Raw genomic sequence first — 16,443 nt, forward strand, 5'->3', positions numbered from 1 at the left:
TGGAAATATGCAAATCGGAGTTCTATAAAATGCAGGGTGTACGGTCAATAACTCATTTCTGAATTTTCCTGTTACTGCTGGCTCTTGAAAAAGGTTTTCATTGTGATGCTAACATTGGTGGATAAAACACTAATGAGGAAGTTATTTTACCACAGCCACGAACAGCCGGCATAAGCTATACGAAAGTTTCGGACACAGATGAGATTGAAGTGTGGTTCAGGTTCAATCACTCCTGATTTGCTTTAGTGCATGGCTCTCTATCGACAAAAATTCTAACTAATTTTCTTTTCTGTACCAAAAAAAGATCCCCCTTTGTGAGAATAACTTTATTGTAAACCGCATGCAAATGTACCAATTCCTACAAATTTTATGAATTATTAAACCATTTACGAATTTATGGGACACCCTGTATTAAAAATATCAATAACACAAAATTATATTATATAGCAAGAGCCTGAAAATAATAAAGAGATGGAGGGATTGAGTAAATTCTATAAAAAATCGAGGATATTTTATAATATATATGTTACGGTAAATGCGATAAATGTAGTGATTATACATATAAAACCGGTTATTATGCATACTTACTAAGCATCTTGGTAACTTTCATAAATTTCCCTAAATTAATCACTTTCATCAGTGATTATGCATAATACCCAAGCGTCACGTCATTGGTAAACATAATAAATCGTACTGTATGATATACTATACATGGTTTGTCAAACGTGAATTGTATAATTATATCGGGATACGATTGTAAAATTTGTTATCATTGTATCGAGGTCCTATAAAAGGCGAGTCCTATATTAAGCGATAAGTTTCAAGTATTTATCAAATTTACCAATGACACTTGTGGTTATTATGCATAATCTCCGATAAAAGTGATAATGTTTTTAGTATTTATTAAATTTACCAACGGCGCTTGGGTATTATGCATATTCGCCGGTAAAAGTGATAAATTTATCAAACTTACCAAGACGATTGTCAAGTACGCATAATAGCCGGTTATTATACATAATCACATTCAACGCAACATATATATATAAAGCACTCGTTTAATTTACGAAAATATTTGCAAATAAATATGGGTTTCATATTCTTGCTTACATATTGGATTAGACCCTGACTATATGACCACAATTCTCACTCTATTGAGAATTATCATGGGGCTTAGCTTACTTGACTGCAAACAATTGTATTATTTTTTTATGTCTGGCGTGGGACAAACTTTATCGTTGGCTGCGTCGCCAGCTGCATAACATGGCCATAACTTTTCTCTCAGTTTAAGCAGTTGCATGAATAGTTTTGCATCTTCGCAACGAACAACGGCGCTCGACTGCGCATTAAATTCAGAGAGAGACGGTAACGTTATAAAAGAGACTTTATATACTTTTGTGTAATAAGTATGTTTTTTTTATTGCTTTTATGTAAATACCCGATGATGTAGCCTTAACCTTTGCTGAACATCAACCCCGTATATTTACATTCATTGATTCCACTAACAACGTTTTTTGCAATAAAGCCGTTTATTTTTATAATAAAAGAGCTTCCTCTGTCAAAAAATTTTGGCAACAAAAAACAGAAATTGATATTTGTCTTTGTTTGAGTAGAGAAAAGTTCGTCGTTGACGTCAAATCGAAGAAAGGTACAACATGGCATTGTTGTGGATGCCTTTACTAGTGAGTTTTGGTGTTCTATAGAAAAATATCGTTAAAATTTTATCAGTTATGTATGTTTGAAAAATAAATGAATCGGTGAGTACCGACATTTCGATCATACTCCTGATTTCAGATTTTTAGGTGTAATTATATTTCCTGTGTAATTTATAATAGCAACTTTACGTGTACTTTGATAGGCGAATATTTAGAACCGGATTGGGATAGCCATAAATGTGTGTTTAGTCTAATACAGTATAGCCTATCACTTTGGACACCTCTAGGCGCGGTAGCCCAGGTCGATAAGATACTCGCTTAAAGTAGGATGTTTAGAGGTGACGCGAGTTCGATACCCGGTTCGTTCGACTTTCCTGACACAGGGGTACAACAGAAACCGCGACTTGACTATAGGAAAAGATTGCTACCGCATGGAGTCCCACACCGGGGGGTTAGCGCACCAGCCTGTCGGTGAGTATAAAATTAGGCTGCCGTTCGGAATCCGCAATAAATTGTAGATCCCGGTCTGATCAGCTCTCGTGTGCAGAAAATGACCGTGGTGCGAAAAAAAATGATCATTGGACACCTACCTATATTGGGCAGTTTCGAATGAAACCGGCTATAATCCAATATCAAAGCACGTCCACAATACTCTATATCTCAATGGGATGCCTCATCAAGGAAATTGGGGGAAATTGCCATCCTAAATACAGGATATCACTAATTTGCAGTCCCTAAATTCAATTTACGACAAATTTTCTAATTACTGCACAAAGGGGTGAAGGGTGGTGAAGTAAAAGGTTCTTACAAATCGCAGTAAACAAAAATTTGACGGAAAAAAACATCCAAATGACCGGAATACTGTAAAATATAGGACGTCGCCATTTGTCTTTCAAAAGGTTGCCATAAGTCAGGAAAATCCCCAATTATGGTTAAAATTCTAACGCGTATTCAAAAGATTAATGCTAGAGTAGTTTTTTTTTCTCATACTATTCTTGTTTAAGCCTTTTAATGATGCCGTAAAATATTTCTTTGTACTATCTTGGATACCTCTCTAACTTGGACAAATTCGAATGGAACCGTAGGTGTCCAACTTGGACAGGTTTTACTGCGATTTGCAATCGGCTTTTAACTGAAGATTCTAAAAAGCAATCGTGGAATAAATATTTGTTAAATTTTTACCTTGGACGAGTTCCCAAGTCTGTAATCGACGATATAACGATCACTTGAAGGAAATATTGAAGGTAAGAGATGAATCGCATGCCCGAGATTAAACCACATCACATGATGGGTCCTACAAAAATAAAATATAAGAACAACTTTCAATATAGATAGATCAATTTAAATTGCAAAAACTTATCAAAACACAGACTGGCAAAGAATGTATGTATGCTATATCAAATATATCTTCGTGATTTTTGGGAAAACGATACGAATAAAGCCATGCTACACTCGTCTCATTGCATCGTTCCATGGGCAAGTGGTGTGACCGCTCCACTATCGGCAATGATCGTCAAATGTTGGGGGCTGGAAGGCATTGGAAGGCTGTTCGAATACCTTCCAGCTTCCAACCCAAGTCAAAGGAGCTGACTTCCTTCCCCATCTTCCAATTCGTATGGCCCCACATGGTCGAAGAACGCCAACGGTCACAACACGAAGAGTGTTTTGGAAAAACAGGTTTTGGTCTTGTTCTTGACAAATATTAACCAAGCAATATTGGACCAAGCTGGACCAGTGTGAAGCCAGCCTATGCCGCTGCTTCTTCTTTGTATAAGGGAAAGGTAAATACTGTGGAAGTAATTTTTTTTGCTGATCGATACAGAGGTTTTTTTTGTTACCGATCGGTGACCGAGAAGACCATTAGGTGATTTGTGTGCTGCGAGCCACTCAAGGGATCTTGAAGCATGCCGCGGGCACTGAAATGATCTGTAAATGTGCCTCTAGCCACTTACAGTAATCTGTAACTGAACTACGCGCCACTTAAGTGAACTGGGTTATTTGCCGCGGGTTACACAAGTGATTTGGAAATGTGCTTGGGGTCACTTAGGTGATAATGATATATGCTGTTGGCAGCTTAAATTATCTGGAAATGTGTCTCAAGCCCCCGAAGTAATCTGGAAATGCGTCCCACTTGAATGATTTGATGATCGTTCATGGGCCGCTTGTATGGTTTTGTTATTCATCCTGGTCCAATATTTACGAATTACTTTTGGGCCAGTCTTGACATGAGTGTGACCCAGGATTAAACTGACATATTACTACATTCTACTACCAAAGTGAAAACACGTTCAGTCAGACAATAAGACAAAACTGCGAATAGGCCCAGTTGGATTAATCGTCATTCGATATAGTTCGTTCTTCGAGGTATTTGTCATCGAAGATGAGAGAGTAAGTCATAGTACACGTGATCGGCTTAGTCGATAACATATGCTACATGTTCTAGTAAACTGTTTTCTAAAACGCTTGCAAAGTGTTATATCTTGTGCTGGAGACACATAATCCCCCTTGCCGCATGTTACTGGCGAACTGTTGATTCTAGAGGCATGCTTCGAATTAGAAAAGACATCCAAATAGACATGTAGAACTCAGATACGTTATTCATGTTGCAAGGAATTGTATAGTTATTAAAATAAAACATTAACTTTTTACAGAAAATATCACCTCAAAAGCCCATTGAGAACGTTGTTGCCCTTCTTTCTTGAGGCCAACAAAAAAAAGTTCTGCATTTCTAAATACGATATTCACTGAGATATCTGAATTCGTAAATCGGAGTTAAGTTGAGAAAGAGCAGAAAAAACTAATGTACAAACCTTCTTTCCCTCGTTTATACTGTTCTTTCCCAACTTTTCTTTGACTTTTGAATTCAAATATCTCAGTATTTATTGCAGTTAGAAACATGGATTTATTTTTGTAGGCCTCAGGAGAGACAGGGCAACAACTTTCTTAATGGGTTTTTGAGGACATGGTTTCCGCATAAAGACAAAAAATTGACTTATTTTTGCTCTATCACAATGACTGCCTCTTTCGTGAGAACAAATTTTTAGCAAACTACATTCAAATTTGCAGGAAAGACATTTTTGCGGATATTAAGCCGAGTTAAACCCGGAAAGAAAATTCTACTAGCTATTAATCTCCGTCGGAAATCGAACCCGGTCCTCTTGCAATCTGGACAAGCGCACTATGCATATACACCACAAGAGATAAATAAGATAAATAAGGAAAGGATGTATGGGCATGTCTCTTGTGCTGTATACAGGGTGATTAAGAAAAGATTGGAAAAATTTTAAGTGATAGTACAAACCAATACAAACAATTTTCATCAAAGATTGCATGGTCTAACATGAAATGCTAACGCACTAGCACGTTTTGAAACTGCCACTCCGCAAACGTTAAAACAGCATTCCTGTCGAAATTAATCGGGAGAAAAAGAACACCATACATGCAAATGTAATTTAGGGAAGAAGAATAAACTGTATGCAAATCTGCGTCACAGTGAATAAAAAGCGCAGACGCCAGTCCTGTGAAGTTATTCCAGCGTGAACCGTGTTCTAACAGTTGTAACGTGCGGGATAATTGGGAAGACGCTCACCGTACATTCGTTCGGTCTCTGTCGTACTTCCGTTTGCATCTGCGTAAATGAAATACATGTCGGCTTTTTCAGTATTACTAAAGTGCGTCATTATCCCGTACGTTACAACTGTTAGAACGGTTGCACGCTGGAATAATTTCACAGGGCTGGCATCCGCGCCTTTTATTCACTGTGAAGCAGATTTGCATACAGTTTCTTCTTCTTCCGCAGGTTGCATTTGCACGCATCGCGTGTTCTTTTTCTCCCGATTAATTTCAACAGGAATGCTGTTTTAACGTTTGTGGAGCGGCCGTTTCTAAACGCGCAAGCGCGTTTGCATTTCACGCTAGACCATGCATTCTTTGGTGACAGTTGTTTGTATTGGTGTGTACTATCACCTCTTAAAGTGTTTCCCCATTATTTTCCGAATCAACCTGTATAGATAGCGTGTCTGCAGGAGGACTTTCTCCGATTCCCGGCGGAGTCTGGAAGACTTTTCTTTCCGAGTTCACCTCGGCATAATATTCAGAAAAAAGTCTTTACTTCATACATTTGGCTGAGAAACAAAAATCAAAAATCATCTCAATCTTGTACATTAAAATATACCAAATCTTCCAGGTTTTACGATTTTTCGAATCACCAACAATCCATATTACATCCCTTCAATCATCGTGAAAAGTTCTGTATAAACAACTAAGTTTCCTATTTTTTTGTAAGTTTACCCGTCAAATGCACTACATATTACATATTTTCTCAAAAACCTGATAATTTCTGCGAGAACCTTTTTTTATTACAAAAAATAACTACCCAGAATTTCAATATTGTAAAATTCACTCTTTCGAATACGTGTCAAAATGAACAATTAAGTAACTATTCCACGAATAATATCCTCTGATACACGGCACTCCATTATATTCTTGACAATATTCAAAAAATATTGAGCAGTACCGACCATTACGCGATTTTGGAATATATTCCTGATAAAACGAAAAACAAAATGTAATTCGAAACTACGAATGTAACCTTTCTGAAGTGTGTATTAAAAATCGTTTCAGATTTGTATCCGTGTGTGAAGAATGCCAAAAAGCTACATTAAAATGATCGAACATTTTCACACACAAAAGGTGAAATAACATGGAAGTAATCACGAACAGATGAAAAAAAAATAGAAAGGTAAAAATATGAGAGGTTAAGAGAGAGAGAGAGAGAGAGCCTAGCAACCCTTGAGAACTTAATGCAGAAAGTCAACTTGCAGCCTCTTGTACTAAGGTTATAACTTAATCAATGATGTTAGCTTTGGGTTCTGTCAAGTTCAGAGAGCGCTTCTCTTAGAGTACACTGAGTGCGAGGATCAACTTTTTTTTCTGCTCTTTTAATGCTTCCTTCGTATCTGTAGAAAAACAACACTGCTGAAGTAAATATGTCACGTTTTGAAGAAAGCGGAGAATGTGACTCCTCTCTTGCATCACCACAGCCTTGAAAACACATTTTATCACAAAAAATCTACTTCTCTTTCGTATTCTTATACATATATATATATATAATCATCACCACCACATATTTATAGAAGCACCTATTTTTTGTGGCCCATAAAAAAACAGTTATCTAAAATAACTAGCAACACAGAATGTTAACCCTCTATTGTTCGATCTCCCTAAAAATGTATTTTAAAAAAAACTCTTTTTTGCAAAAAACGAATTTAAATTGGTGCTGTTAGCATATTTCTAATCGAGACAATACATCAACACAGCATTTTAATTAATTACAGTGGGATTTTTAATTTTCTAAAGTGGTTAATTAAGGGCGAAATTTACTGTTTGTCTTTATGCTATTATTATCTTTAAACAGATAAAATCTTGCTTAACGAAATCGAATAAGTGATACCTTAAATTTTATTCCCGATTCCTTCAATTTCATAAGATTTTGTAAATCACTGAATACGTAATATGTCAGCAAATTTAAAAAAAAAATGACACCGACAGGGGATCTACTCTTTCTAGTAGAAAATGTTTTGGCAATTATATAGCCGTATTATTTTACTGAAATGGCACGAAAAGATGTACTTTTAGAAACACTAACAAAATTGAGAAGAAAAATTGGTATATAATTGATTTTTTTTATATACCACGTGTTTACCATATATATTCATATATACACGGGGACCACAGAGGATTAAATAATTCACAATAGTGTGTTGTTTGATTCTTGTGCCGAATTGATAACTCGGAGATTCGATGAAATCAATGGAGCGTTAGGTGAAATTATAATTCGATTTTCACATGTGTGTCAAGAAATTAATCAAAAAGTATTCCCATTTTGTCGGTTGGAGAAACCTTTACGTATCTTTCTTAAGCTACATATTTTCATTTCCACAAAAGCGAACCTTTAATTTTCAATTAACCATGTTAAAGGTGTTACTATCAGGAAAATTCAAACCAACTTTCGATAATAATTGATTCTATCCTTCACAAGTATTAAATCCCTTCTTAGAATTGAAGGTTTGTAGCTTTACCTTTATCGATTTTTAGTGAACTAAAATAACGTTTTATAATTTCAATTGTAATGTTTGCACCAATAATTTTTTTAAAAATTATTGTTTACAGTTTTAACATAAAAAAAGTATCCCTTTTGGAGTACACAGCAAATTTTTGAATTTTACGGATGCCACTTTTTATGTTCTGAAATTATAATTAATCAGCTTCTAGAAAAAATATTTTACATAAAAAAAACTCACATGGTAATGTTTTAGCATTTAATTTTTAAACTAATTTATAAAAGTAAACTATTGGTCATGTACAAATTTTAATACAACGTATCTCATCAATACTTCGCTGGCTGTACCATGGTGTATTTTACGAAAGGACCTGCAGCCTACCCTATTCAAAGTCTTACCTGTAGATTTCATGATGAAAGAAACAAAATAAATCACTATAATTATTAAAATCAAATGAGCTAAAAAATCTTCATCTTTCAATTGCCATCTATTTGTTTGCGAAGGATTAATTGTATTTCAGAACTAAATAAGAATTTTTGTTTTGTTCACCAGAAGAACTTTCGACAATTTATTTGAATAAATTGATCTTAAATCACTGAGGAAAAATAGATAGGTATGAAAACGTACAGAAAAAAAAGGTGAGAAAAATCACGTTTAACACCTGGTATTATCCGACAGGTCCCAAGTAGAAATTCCTGAACCGTAAATGTGGATGACATCATCAAATGATGTCTAAGAAACGCTCTGTGCTAATCAGAGAAACTGAAGCGGAAGCTAATCGGAGCATTTATCGCCCCCCCCCCCCAACCAAAATGATGATAAAGATACGATGAGCAGCATTTTTCGCATGCACATCTTGGAGTGAGATAAAGAACCCAACTAGGCTTGTATTGTCAGAATAATAGCAAATTATTAAGCCTCTACCAAGTTAGGAAATAACGATTTCAGAGAGATATAATTTGCATTTCTGTAATTGGTAGCTTTGACTTTAATTAGTGTTCTATTATATAATCTGCTGGCTTTGATAAATGTCGATGAGTCTGCTGCACTTGAAGACTTGCGGAACGATCACAGAGATGTTGTCTTCCCCTTTGGATATCACGCAGGAATTCATAAGCGTTTATATGCTCCTCTAGTTAATTCCTAGCCACCAACTATCCTATAATAGACTAATATGCAGATTGCGAAATTTCGTACAGGCATTTTCCGTAAGCATCATCTCGAAATTAATCTAATCAGTTCGCGTTTTAGAGATACGTGCATTTAATTATGACTTCTCCGAATCCTCTTTGATACTTACTTAAGAAATCGAGCCTATTTTGCACTTTTCTGATGAACATTACTAAATGCATGAAAAAAAAAAATCCCTTAATTTTTTTTTTTTTTGAATATACAGATTATTTATATTTTAGATCTAATTATGTGGGATTATGTGAATGTTGTTATACAATTTTATATTTTTCAAACAGGTGCACTGATCGTTGGTATTTAAGAAGAGATAATTTATGGAAACGCCGTCACATGAAACTATAAAACATAGACAGAGGTGTAATATTTGGGTTATAAATGTAATTTTTGGTTTCAAAAAAGACCTTTTATAATTTTTGAAATTGAACTTGCACTTTTTTCTCTATTTGTGAAATTAAAAATTGAGTAAAATTTTAAATTCAAATACCAAAAATTATGAAGTATTTGTATTTTACAAGTTACGAGTTAATGTCCGAAATGTAGACGAATCGTGAAATAGCCAGCAACTGATCGGTTACTTCTTAAATTGTTTAGTTTTTAGTCTGATCTATATACGAAGTGTTCAAAAAATACAGGGGGGATTGCCCCTTTTCAATATGTAGACGCAAAACTAAATTAAAATCCGGTAAAAATACACATAATGATCAAAATATCCATTCAAAAATATTAAAAATCAATTGTTAGCGACGAAATCTGCGGGGTGACTAGTGAGTGAACACATTTTGAAAGTTAGTATTAAATCAACCAATTGGCATAAAAAGGTGCATGGTTTGCACTAAAATACTTATCATGGCTTAAAGGTTTTTTTTTTGTTAAATTAAAAAAGTTCAAATTCCACTCACAGGTGGCGCTGTAAAACGAAAAACTCGACAACACATAAAATGCAACAGAGACAGTGCATGATATTTGACAATTTGCGTTACATAGCACTATCATATTTCAATATGAGCGCCGTTTTTAGCTCGGGATGCATTTAAACAGGTTAAAGGGTGCTCACATATTGAAACATAGTACTTTTATGTGTTACGAAAATTGTCATAAATGTTAATTATACACAGTTTGTTTTGCATTTCTTATGTGTGTTATGTCGAGTTTTTCGTTTTACAGTGCCACCTGCGAGATAAATTTGAATTTTTTTTTTTTAATTCATAAAAAAAAAAATCTAGGCCATGATAAGTTTTTCAGTGCAAACCGTACCTTTTTATGTCAGTTGGTTGATTCGTTATTATAATTTCTAAAATATGTTCAGATAGCATAACTACAATCCCTACTTAGTAACACAAGAAGCATTATCGCGCCGGTGATAGGTTACTACGAACAAGAAAGATAACAAAACGTCACGAGGGGCATAGCTTTCGGCGAAGTGGAATTTCGAAGTTCATTATCGAAAAATTAAAGCATTTTTTTGTGAATCAATAATTAATTCCTTCGCGAGCCGTTATTATTGTCATTTTGATGCACCTGAACGGCATTTGATTAAATCAGAAAAAAATGGAAGCATTTTTTAGTGAATCAATAAATGATCGGAAATATGGAAGAGAGGAAAAAAAACCTCGGGTGGGATTGAAATTGAATCGAACACACAAGCTTCGGTACGTGCTCTTACCATTGCTCCAACTGCAGGGGTCGAAATCAAGTACAATTAAGTATATCTATTGTTAAACGTCGCCAGCAAAAAATTCACTATGACGCAATGGTTTATCACTCATTTCTGCCAATCACGATACGCTAAATTTCTATAATGTAGCTAGGAATGTAGGGTTTGTTTATAAGCTCCAGGTATCTCGTCCACACCCTGTATTTTCAAATAAATTATTTTTCATCGCGACTCTTAAATCAAAAGTTAATTACTTCATCTGACTCAGTCATTCATTTACATACCTTTTACGTTATCTCAATACTTACATTTTGAGATAATTTTTAATTATATTGAAATTTTACCATTCATCATATGTTAATTTTCAATACGTATTGGATTGTAATGAAACTATTTCTCTCCTTTTATAAGAAAAAATCCGTCGAGAATTTTTCTTTAGCTATTTTATTATTTTCAAAACTCGGTGACTTTCATCTCCGGGTCCTTACAAAGCACATATGAATATATCCTTGGACAAGAAAAATCGAGAAATGGTCTAGAGATTCTGAACAATACTTCTTATATATTCTTTTTTTTTTCGTTTATTCTGGAATGTCTAGTAGATTTAATATAGTGTAAGGGAATCCGAAAAGAATTTTATGAACTTAATTATTTGGAGCTTGTGGTTGAATATTTCCACTATTTTGTGATTCATTTTGGATTCCCATATCTCTCATTGAATGAGAAAAAATAAGTGAAATGAACGCAAAAGGACTTTGGTCTGGAGCTTGAAATTTGATCAACCACATACAGCGGTAGAGAATTTAATGTCAGTCGATGAATTGTGAATTGCTTACGCTGCATTCTTCTCCAGATGGAATCCATTGTGAAATCAAATCCTTTTTTTTTTTCGTTCTTTCTTTTCCATAGTATATATGTGGAATCGGATATACAATAATCTGCTACCATAGAAATACAGTAGAATTTTTATTATCAAGAGAATGAAATGGGAAGAGATAAAATGCGAACAGATGCCACGAATTCCGTCCCTAGGGATTTCACGACCACGGGTTGAATAGAAATGTATGTATGTATGTATATAAGCGCGTGCTGTTTGAAAAACCCTATCACTAAACTTTTCTGGGAGAAACTCTTATCCTCGAAAGTTCTATACAATGAAACAAGACACGTGAGCTAATGGTCTTATAAAGGGTCTTCTAGAGAGAGAGAGTAAAAAGGCAAATGTAGAAACTGTATAATTTTTGACGTGAATACATCTACCTGAACATACCGGCTTGATTTCCAAAAAGTTCGTTCAACGAAAATTTGTCATACTTTAAGCATTTATATCTCAAAGAGCATACAATTTATATAATAGTTTATAGTGCCGTCGGATACAACTTGTTCAGACAAATCCTACATTGTGTGGGACTCATTGATCTCAATACGTTACCGAGATTGGTACCAAACTGGCTATGGTGAATCGGAATCGTGTTGCGTTATGTAACAAAAAGTACATGGTAAGAATAGATCCGAATCAAAAATAATCCAATGACAACCTCTTAATGAGAATGCGTTTTCAGGTTTCATCAAGCCATTCGTATTCTCCTGTAGTAAGGTGTAAAAGACGTATTCACGTTTGAATTTCCGGTGCGTTGATTTTGTCATTTGAATGATATGTGGTCAGTAGCAGATATGCACGTATTAAAGATATGCAGTCAGAACTAGAAATTTACTAAAATCAATTTTTATAGCAGTGTGGTGCTGGTTGTCTTGTGTAATTTTTATAATTTTATGCCTCCCACTAGCTAAGTATTATCTAGTGTCTTCTTGTATTGGAGTTCAGTCTGGCTCCAACTGTCGACCGAACATGTACTAAAAATTTCTTTCTCTTCTATTTCTTCTATTAAATAACTTAAAAAAATAAAAAGAGTCATGACTCAGTATGTTTCCAAAATAACGAGACATCCACCAGCACTCGCGTCTCCACAGCAGTATGAAATGAGAAGAATATTACCCGAAGATGATGTCCCTCTCGACCTTCCTGCGGGTAAAAGGTTCACTTCTCGCTCATTCATCACGGCCAAACAGCACGAAAAGTTTTCATCATAATATTCTCCGAAGGCCTTTGTAGTCTATTGGTCTAGGGCGCTCATCGGCAAGTGAGAAGTCTGTTGTCATTCCCCACAAGGGTAGTTGAATTTTTTTTCCTGGATTTACCTTCTCATCAGCTAGCCGTAGAAACCTTCATAGTAATAACGGAGAGTGACATCATCTTCGGATAAGTCGCCATTTGGTAGTAGTGTCAGCTATGTGAATTTTGGCTTGACATGGAAAGTGTTCGAAGGTGACGTCTTTAAAAAGTTTTGAAAAAAGCATGCACAAAAATATAATAAAATCCGGTGGAATTATTATGGGTCACTCAAAAAAAATTGTAAATATTAATATTTTGTACGCCAATGAAGGCCAAGAATGAATTCGAAAATCCCGCAACTCTAGAGTGTTAGAGTGACGTCGTTTGAACAACACATGATCAAGTACAGCACGTACAAAGAAAGAGAAAAACCAGAAATAACTAGTTTTTAGAAATAGAGAAGTTGGAGGAAAGAAAGAAAGTGAAAGTAAGTTTTTTTTATAGACAATCGTCAAATACAAATACAAATACAAATACGACGCCGCAACAGGCAAATTGCCCAACGAGGTGGCTGACTTAAGAACATCATGGATCCCCGAGCCATTTTTTGGAGGCCCTACCTACTACTGCTACACCCCAAATGCACCCCCCCCCGCGGAACCCCCCAACGAATCGGTACATGCGAGAATGTGCGTGTACGTGTAGTGCAACCTGACGTAAAGTTTTGTTTCTGTGTAATGCTTGTTATGTGTAGTGCCGTCCCCAGTTTTTCAAGAAGTATGAGAGGCGATGAGTAGCTGACTGTTATCATTTTTATAATTTTTTGCGCTTTTAAAATAATTTCATTCCACCGCTAATTTTTTCTTTTTATGTGTTTCTGTGTGAGATGAATGTACTTGAATTTTTTCCATAATTTAATTTTTTGAGGGTGACACCTTGGGACCCTTTCTTTGTGAGTTTGGTCGGGTTGTTCATTTACGGCTCCGTTCAGTGCACACGAGCTCTAAGGGAAAAAAATATTCGTTTCCTTTGCAGTCTAGTGAGCTCAACCAGCAAGTGAGAGGACATGAGTTCGATTCCCCACAAGGGCAGTTGAATTTTCTTTCCTGGATTTATCTTAGAATCAGCCAGCTGCCGAAACCTTCGAAGAATATTGTGATGGAAAGATTTCGGGCTGTTTGGCAGTCATGAATAAGTGAGAAACCAACTTTTTAACCGCAGGAGTGACAAAATTTCAGTTACCAACTGATGCGAAGTCGAAGACGAATTCATTACTTTTTCAACATTCTGCCTGGACTAGGGTGACTTCGTTACAATTGATCAAAAACACTCGAACTATTTGGTTAGTTGCTTGGTTTAACAGCTCGAAATATTTCCCACATGGATCTAACGATGGCCGCAAAAGCCTAATGTTTCGAAAAGTGGATTCCTATCTAAAGTGAACACAGAAGTGAAATGAACAGATAATTGATACTCTTCTACCTAGGAACTTTACTTCCTACCCTGTTTATTGCCTATACCATTGTTTCCCAAACTTTTTGTTCCATCACCCCCTTCAGAAAATTTTTTCTCATCGCCCCCCGACTCAAGCGAACCCTTGGATCCTCTGTTATACTTGTAGCTTCTGTCGCCCCACTGGACTATTCCATCACCCACCAGGGGGCGATATTGCCCACTTTGGGAAACACTCTAAACTGCTCGTGTTTGAGAAGAAATAGAAGATTTTCTGAGCAAACATGGAATGAAAGAGTTGAAACACGCAGTGAAAAGAAATGGCGAGGAATTTGTGGAGAAAATATAAGAATCTTTAAGGTACGTGGAAAAATAAAGAGGAGAGATAGAAGTTCTTTAAACCACATTCTAAAACTCTAAACAGCCTGCAGACAATAGACATTCATGAAATCAATAGGCTTTCTGGATATTATGCTGAAGTGAACAAGAAAAAAGTGTCACTTTTCTCCACCGGCAATCAAGAGGTCCTGGATTCGACTCCCAGTGGACAAAAATGGCAATTTCCCAGTGGACTTGATGGCGTCCTCGATGAAAACTCGCTCCAGTTTTCCTCGAGGACTCCTTTTGGCTCTTTGGACATCACATCCGTCATTAGGGTGGCATATATATTTTTTGTTGTGATTGTTGCCTTAATAGAGCATTGTTGCCTTAACATTGCTCCGTTAAGGCAACAATCCGACCAAAAGTTCTGACCAAACAGATGATCGTCGAACCTTTTGTGCATTGGAAGCTAAATCAATGGACTTGATGTTCATACTCTTCCATGAAGAAAATAAGTCATCTTTGGGTATCATTTAATAAAAAACACAGTCAAATATATCCCGAGCAGACAACGGTTAGATATATGCCAATAATTGCAGCACCTGCACATGAAATACTACTAAGGCGTGCATGAATATCCATGACTAGAAAATGTTGCACTATTTTTGTAGGCAAAATAAGGTTGAATAAGAATAACGTGGGGATTAATTATACACTGGTACTGTTAATACTTCAATATAGTTTTAATAATAAGTAATGTAATTTTGCATCTTTACTTTAACAATACTCTATACTTTTTGACGTATTAAAAACATCGTTACGCAAGAACCACTGTTTTATTCCTAGTTCAAAAGTATGGTTACAAAATATTGTATGAATGCAATAACTGTCATTTTGTTTTTTTAGCGATTCGAAGCATATAACACCAAAATCGAGAGTGGCGAACAAAATATTCTGAATCGGCACATCAAATACATTCAAAAAAGGTTGTTTGCACAATTTTCCTTAAAATGCTTCCTACTGTCTGAATTTTCGAAAATTGTCCCAGCCTATATAGTTCAATATTTAATACTGCCAGTTCTATTTCGATGAATTAAAGCAGTTGAAAAAAAAAATTATTGTTTCCTTTTAACCCCGTTTGTGACTTAAGTTGTGCATGTGAAAACACATTAACTCATTTTTCTAATGAGTTAATGTGTAATTATTATCAATTAGAGACATATAATTACGTATCAATAAATATTAGAATCAGCATCGGATCACATGGACCCTGTTGGTGATTACAAAGAATTCCTGAGAAAATCAACTTGAACATGTCAATGTGCAAAATAAAATAAAACAAAATACACAAGCACGAAACACGTATAATACGCAAGTATAGTTTGATTGAGTATTTAACGTAGAGTTAATCAAGAAAATTTTTTAAAACTTTAATCAAATTTCGTAATTTATGTCGGTGGCAAGCACAATTGTCAGATCGTGATGTGAATAAATAAGTCGTTTCAGTCATCAAGGCGATTATCTTAGATGAGAAATAAAAAAATACATACACATGTATATACGTGTACAGAAAAACATACGCACAATTTTCCAAGTTCACATAGATACATGCTTACGTATGCATAGAAGAAGGTCTGGAATCAGTACGTTGCTTAAACATCAAGACGGGCTCAAATAGTAATTCACTCCTTCAATACTAATTTTCTATATCGAGAGTACAATTTTTTTCAAAGATTTTTTAAAAATATATTCATTTTCAATGTTTTGCAAATCTACTGGTAAACTATTATATTGCTTGGGGGGGGGCTAGGTATACGTATAAACTTTGCATAAAATGTCTTTATGAAGTTTGAGGTTCACGAATGTCTGGTTTAGTCTCCACTGCACGTTTTTTACATAAGTTAAAATTTCTACAAACAGTCAGACATATTTTATAGAAAATAGGTGTTTGATTGGTAAAATGTTTAAATTGTTATAATGAGTCAGATTAACATTTTC

The 16,443-nt window shown here is 35.2% G+C and overlaps 1 protein-coding gene across 1 annotated transcript in view; it reads right to left on the reverse strand.

Moving 5' to 3' along the window:
- LOC149084923 (gamma-aminobutyric acid receptor alpha-like) overlaps window positions 1-2,922 on the reverse strand; it is a 47,041-nt gene extending 44,119 nt beyond the window's left edge. Inside the window, exon 1 of the mRNA XM_089233865.1 lies at window positions 2,835-2,922. Within this exon, the coding sequence (XP_089089991.1) occupies window positions 2,835-2,914 (80 nt within the window). The 5' untranslated portion in view covers window positions 2,915-2,922. The remainder of the gene's footprint in view (window positions 1-2,834) is intronic.
- Between the last annotated feature and the right edge of the window lie 13,521 nt (window positions 2,923-16,443).

The sequence above is a fragment of the Pholcus phalangioides genome, unplaced genomic scaffold, assembly GCF_987345545.1.
Source record: "Pholcus phalangioides strain wild (caught in Gottingen) unplaced genomic scaffold, Ppha-v1.0 ptg000007l_1, whole genome shotgun sequence".
Lineage (NCBI taxonomy): Eukaryota > Metazoa > Arthropoda > Arachnida > Araneae > Pholcidae > Pholcus > Pholcus phalangioides.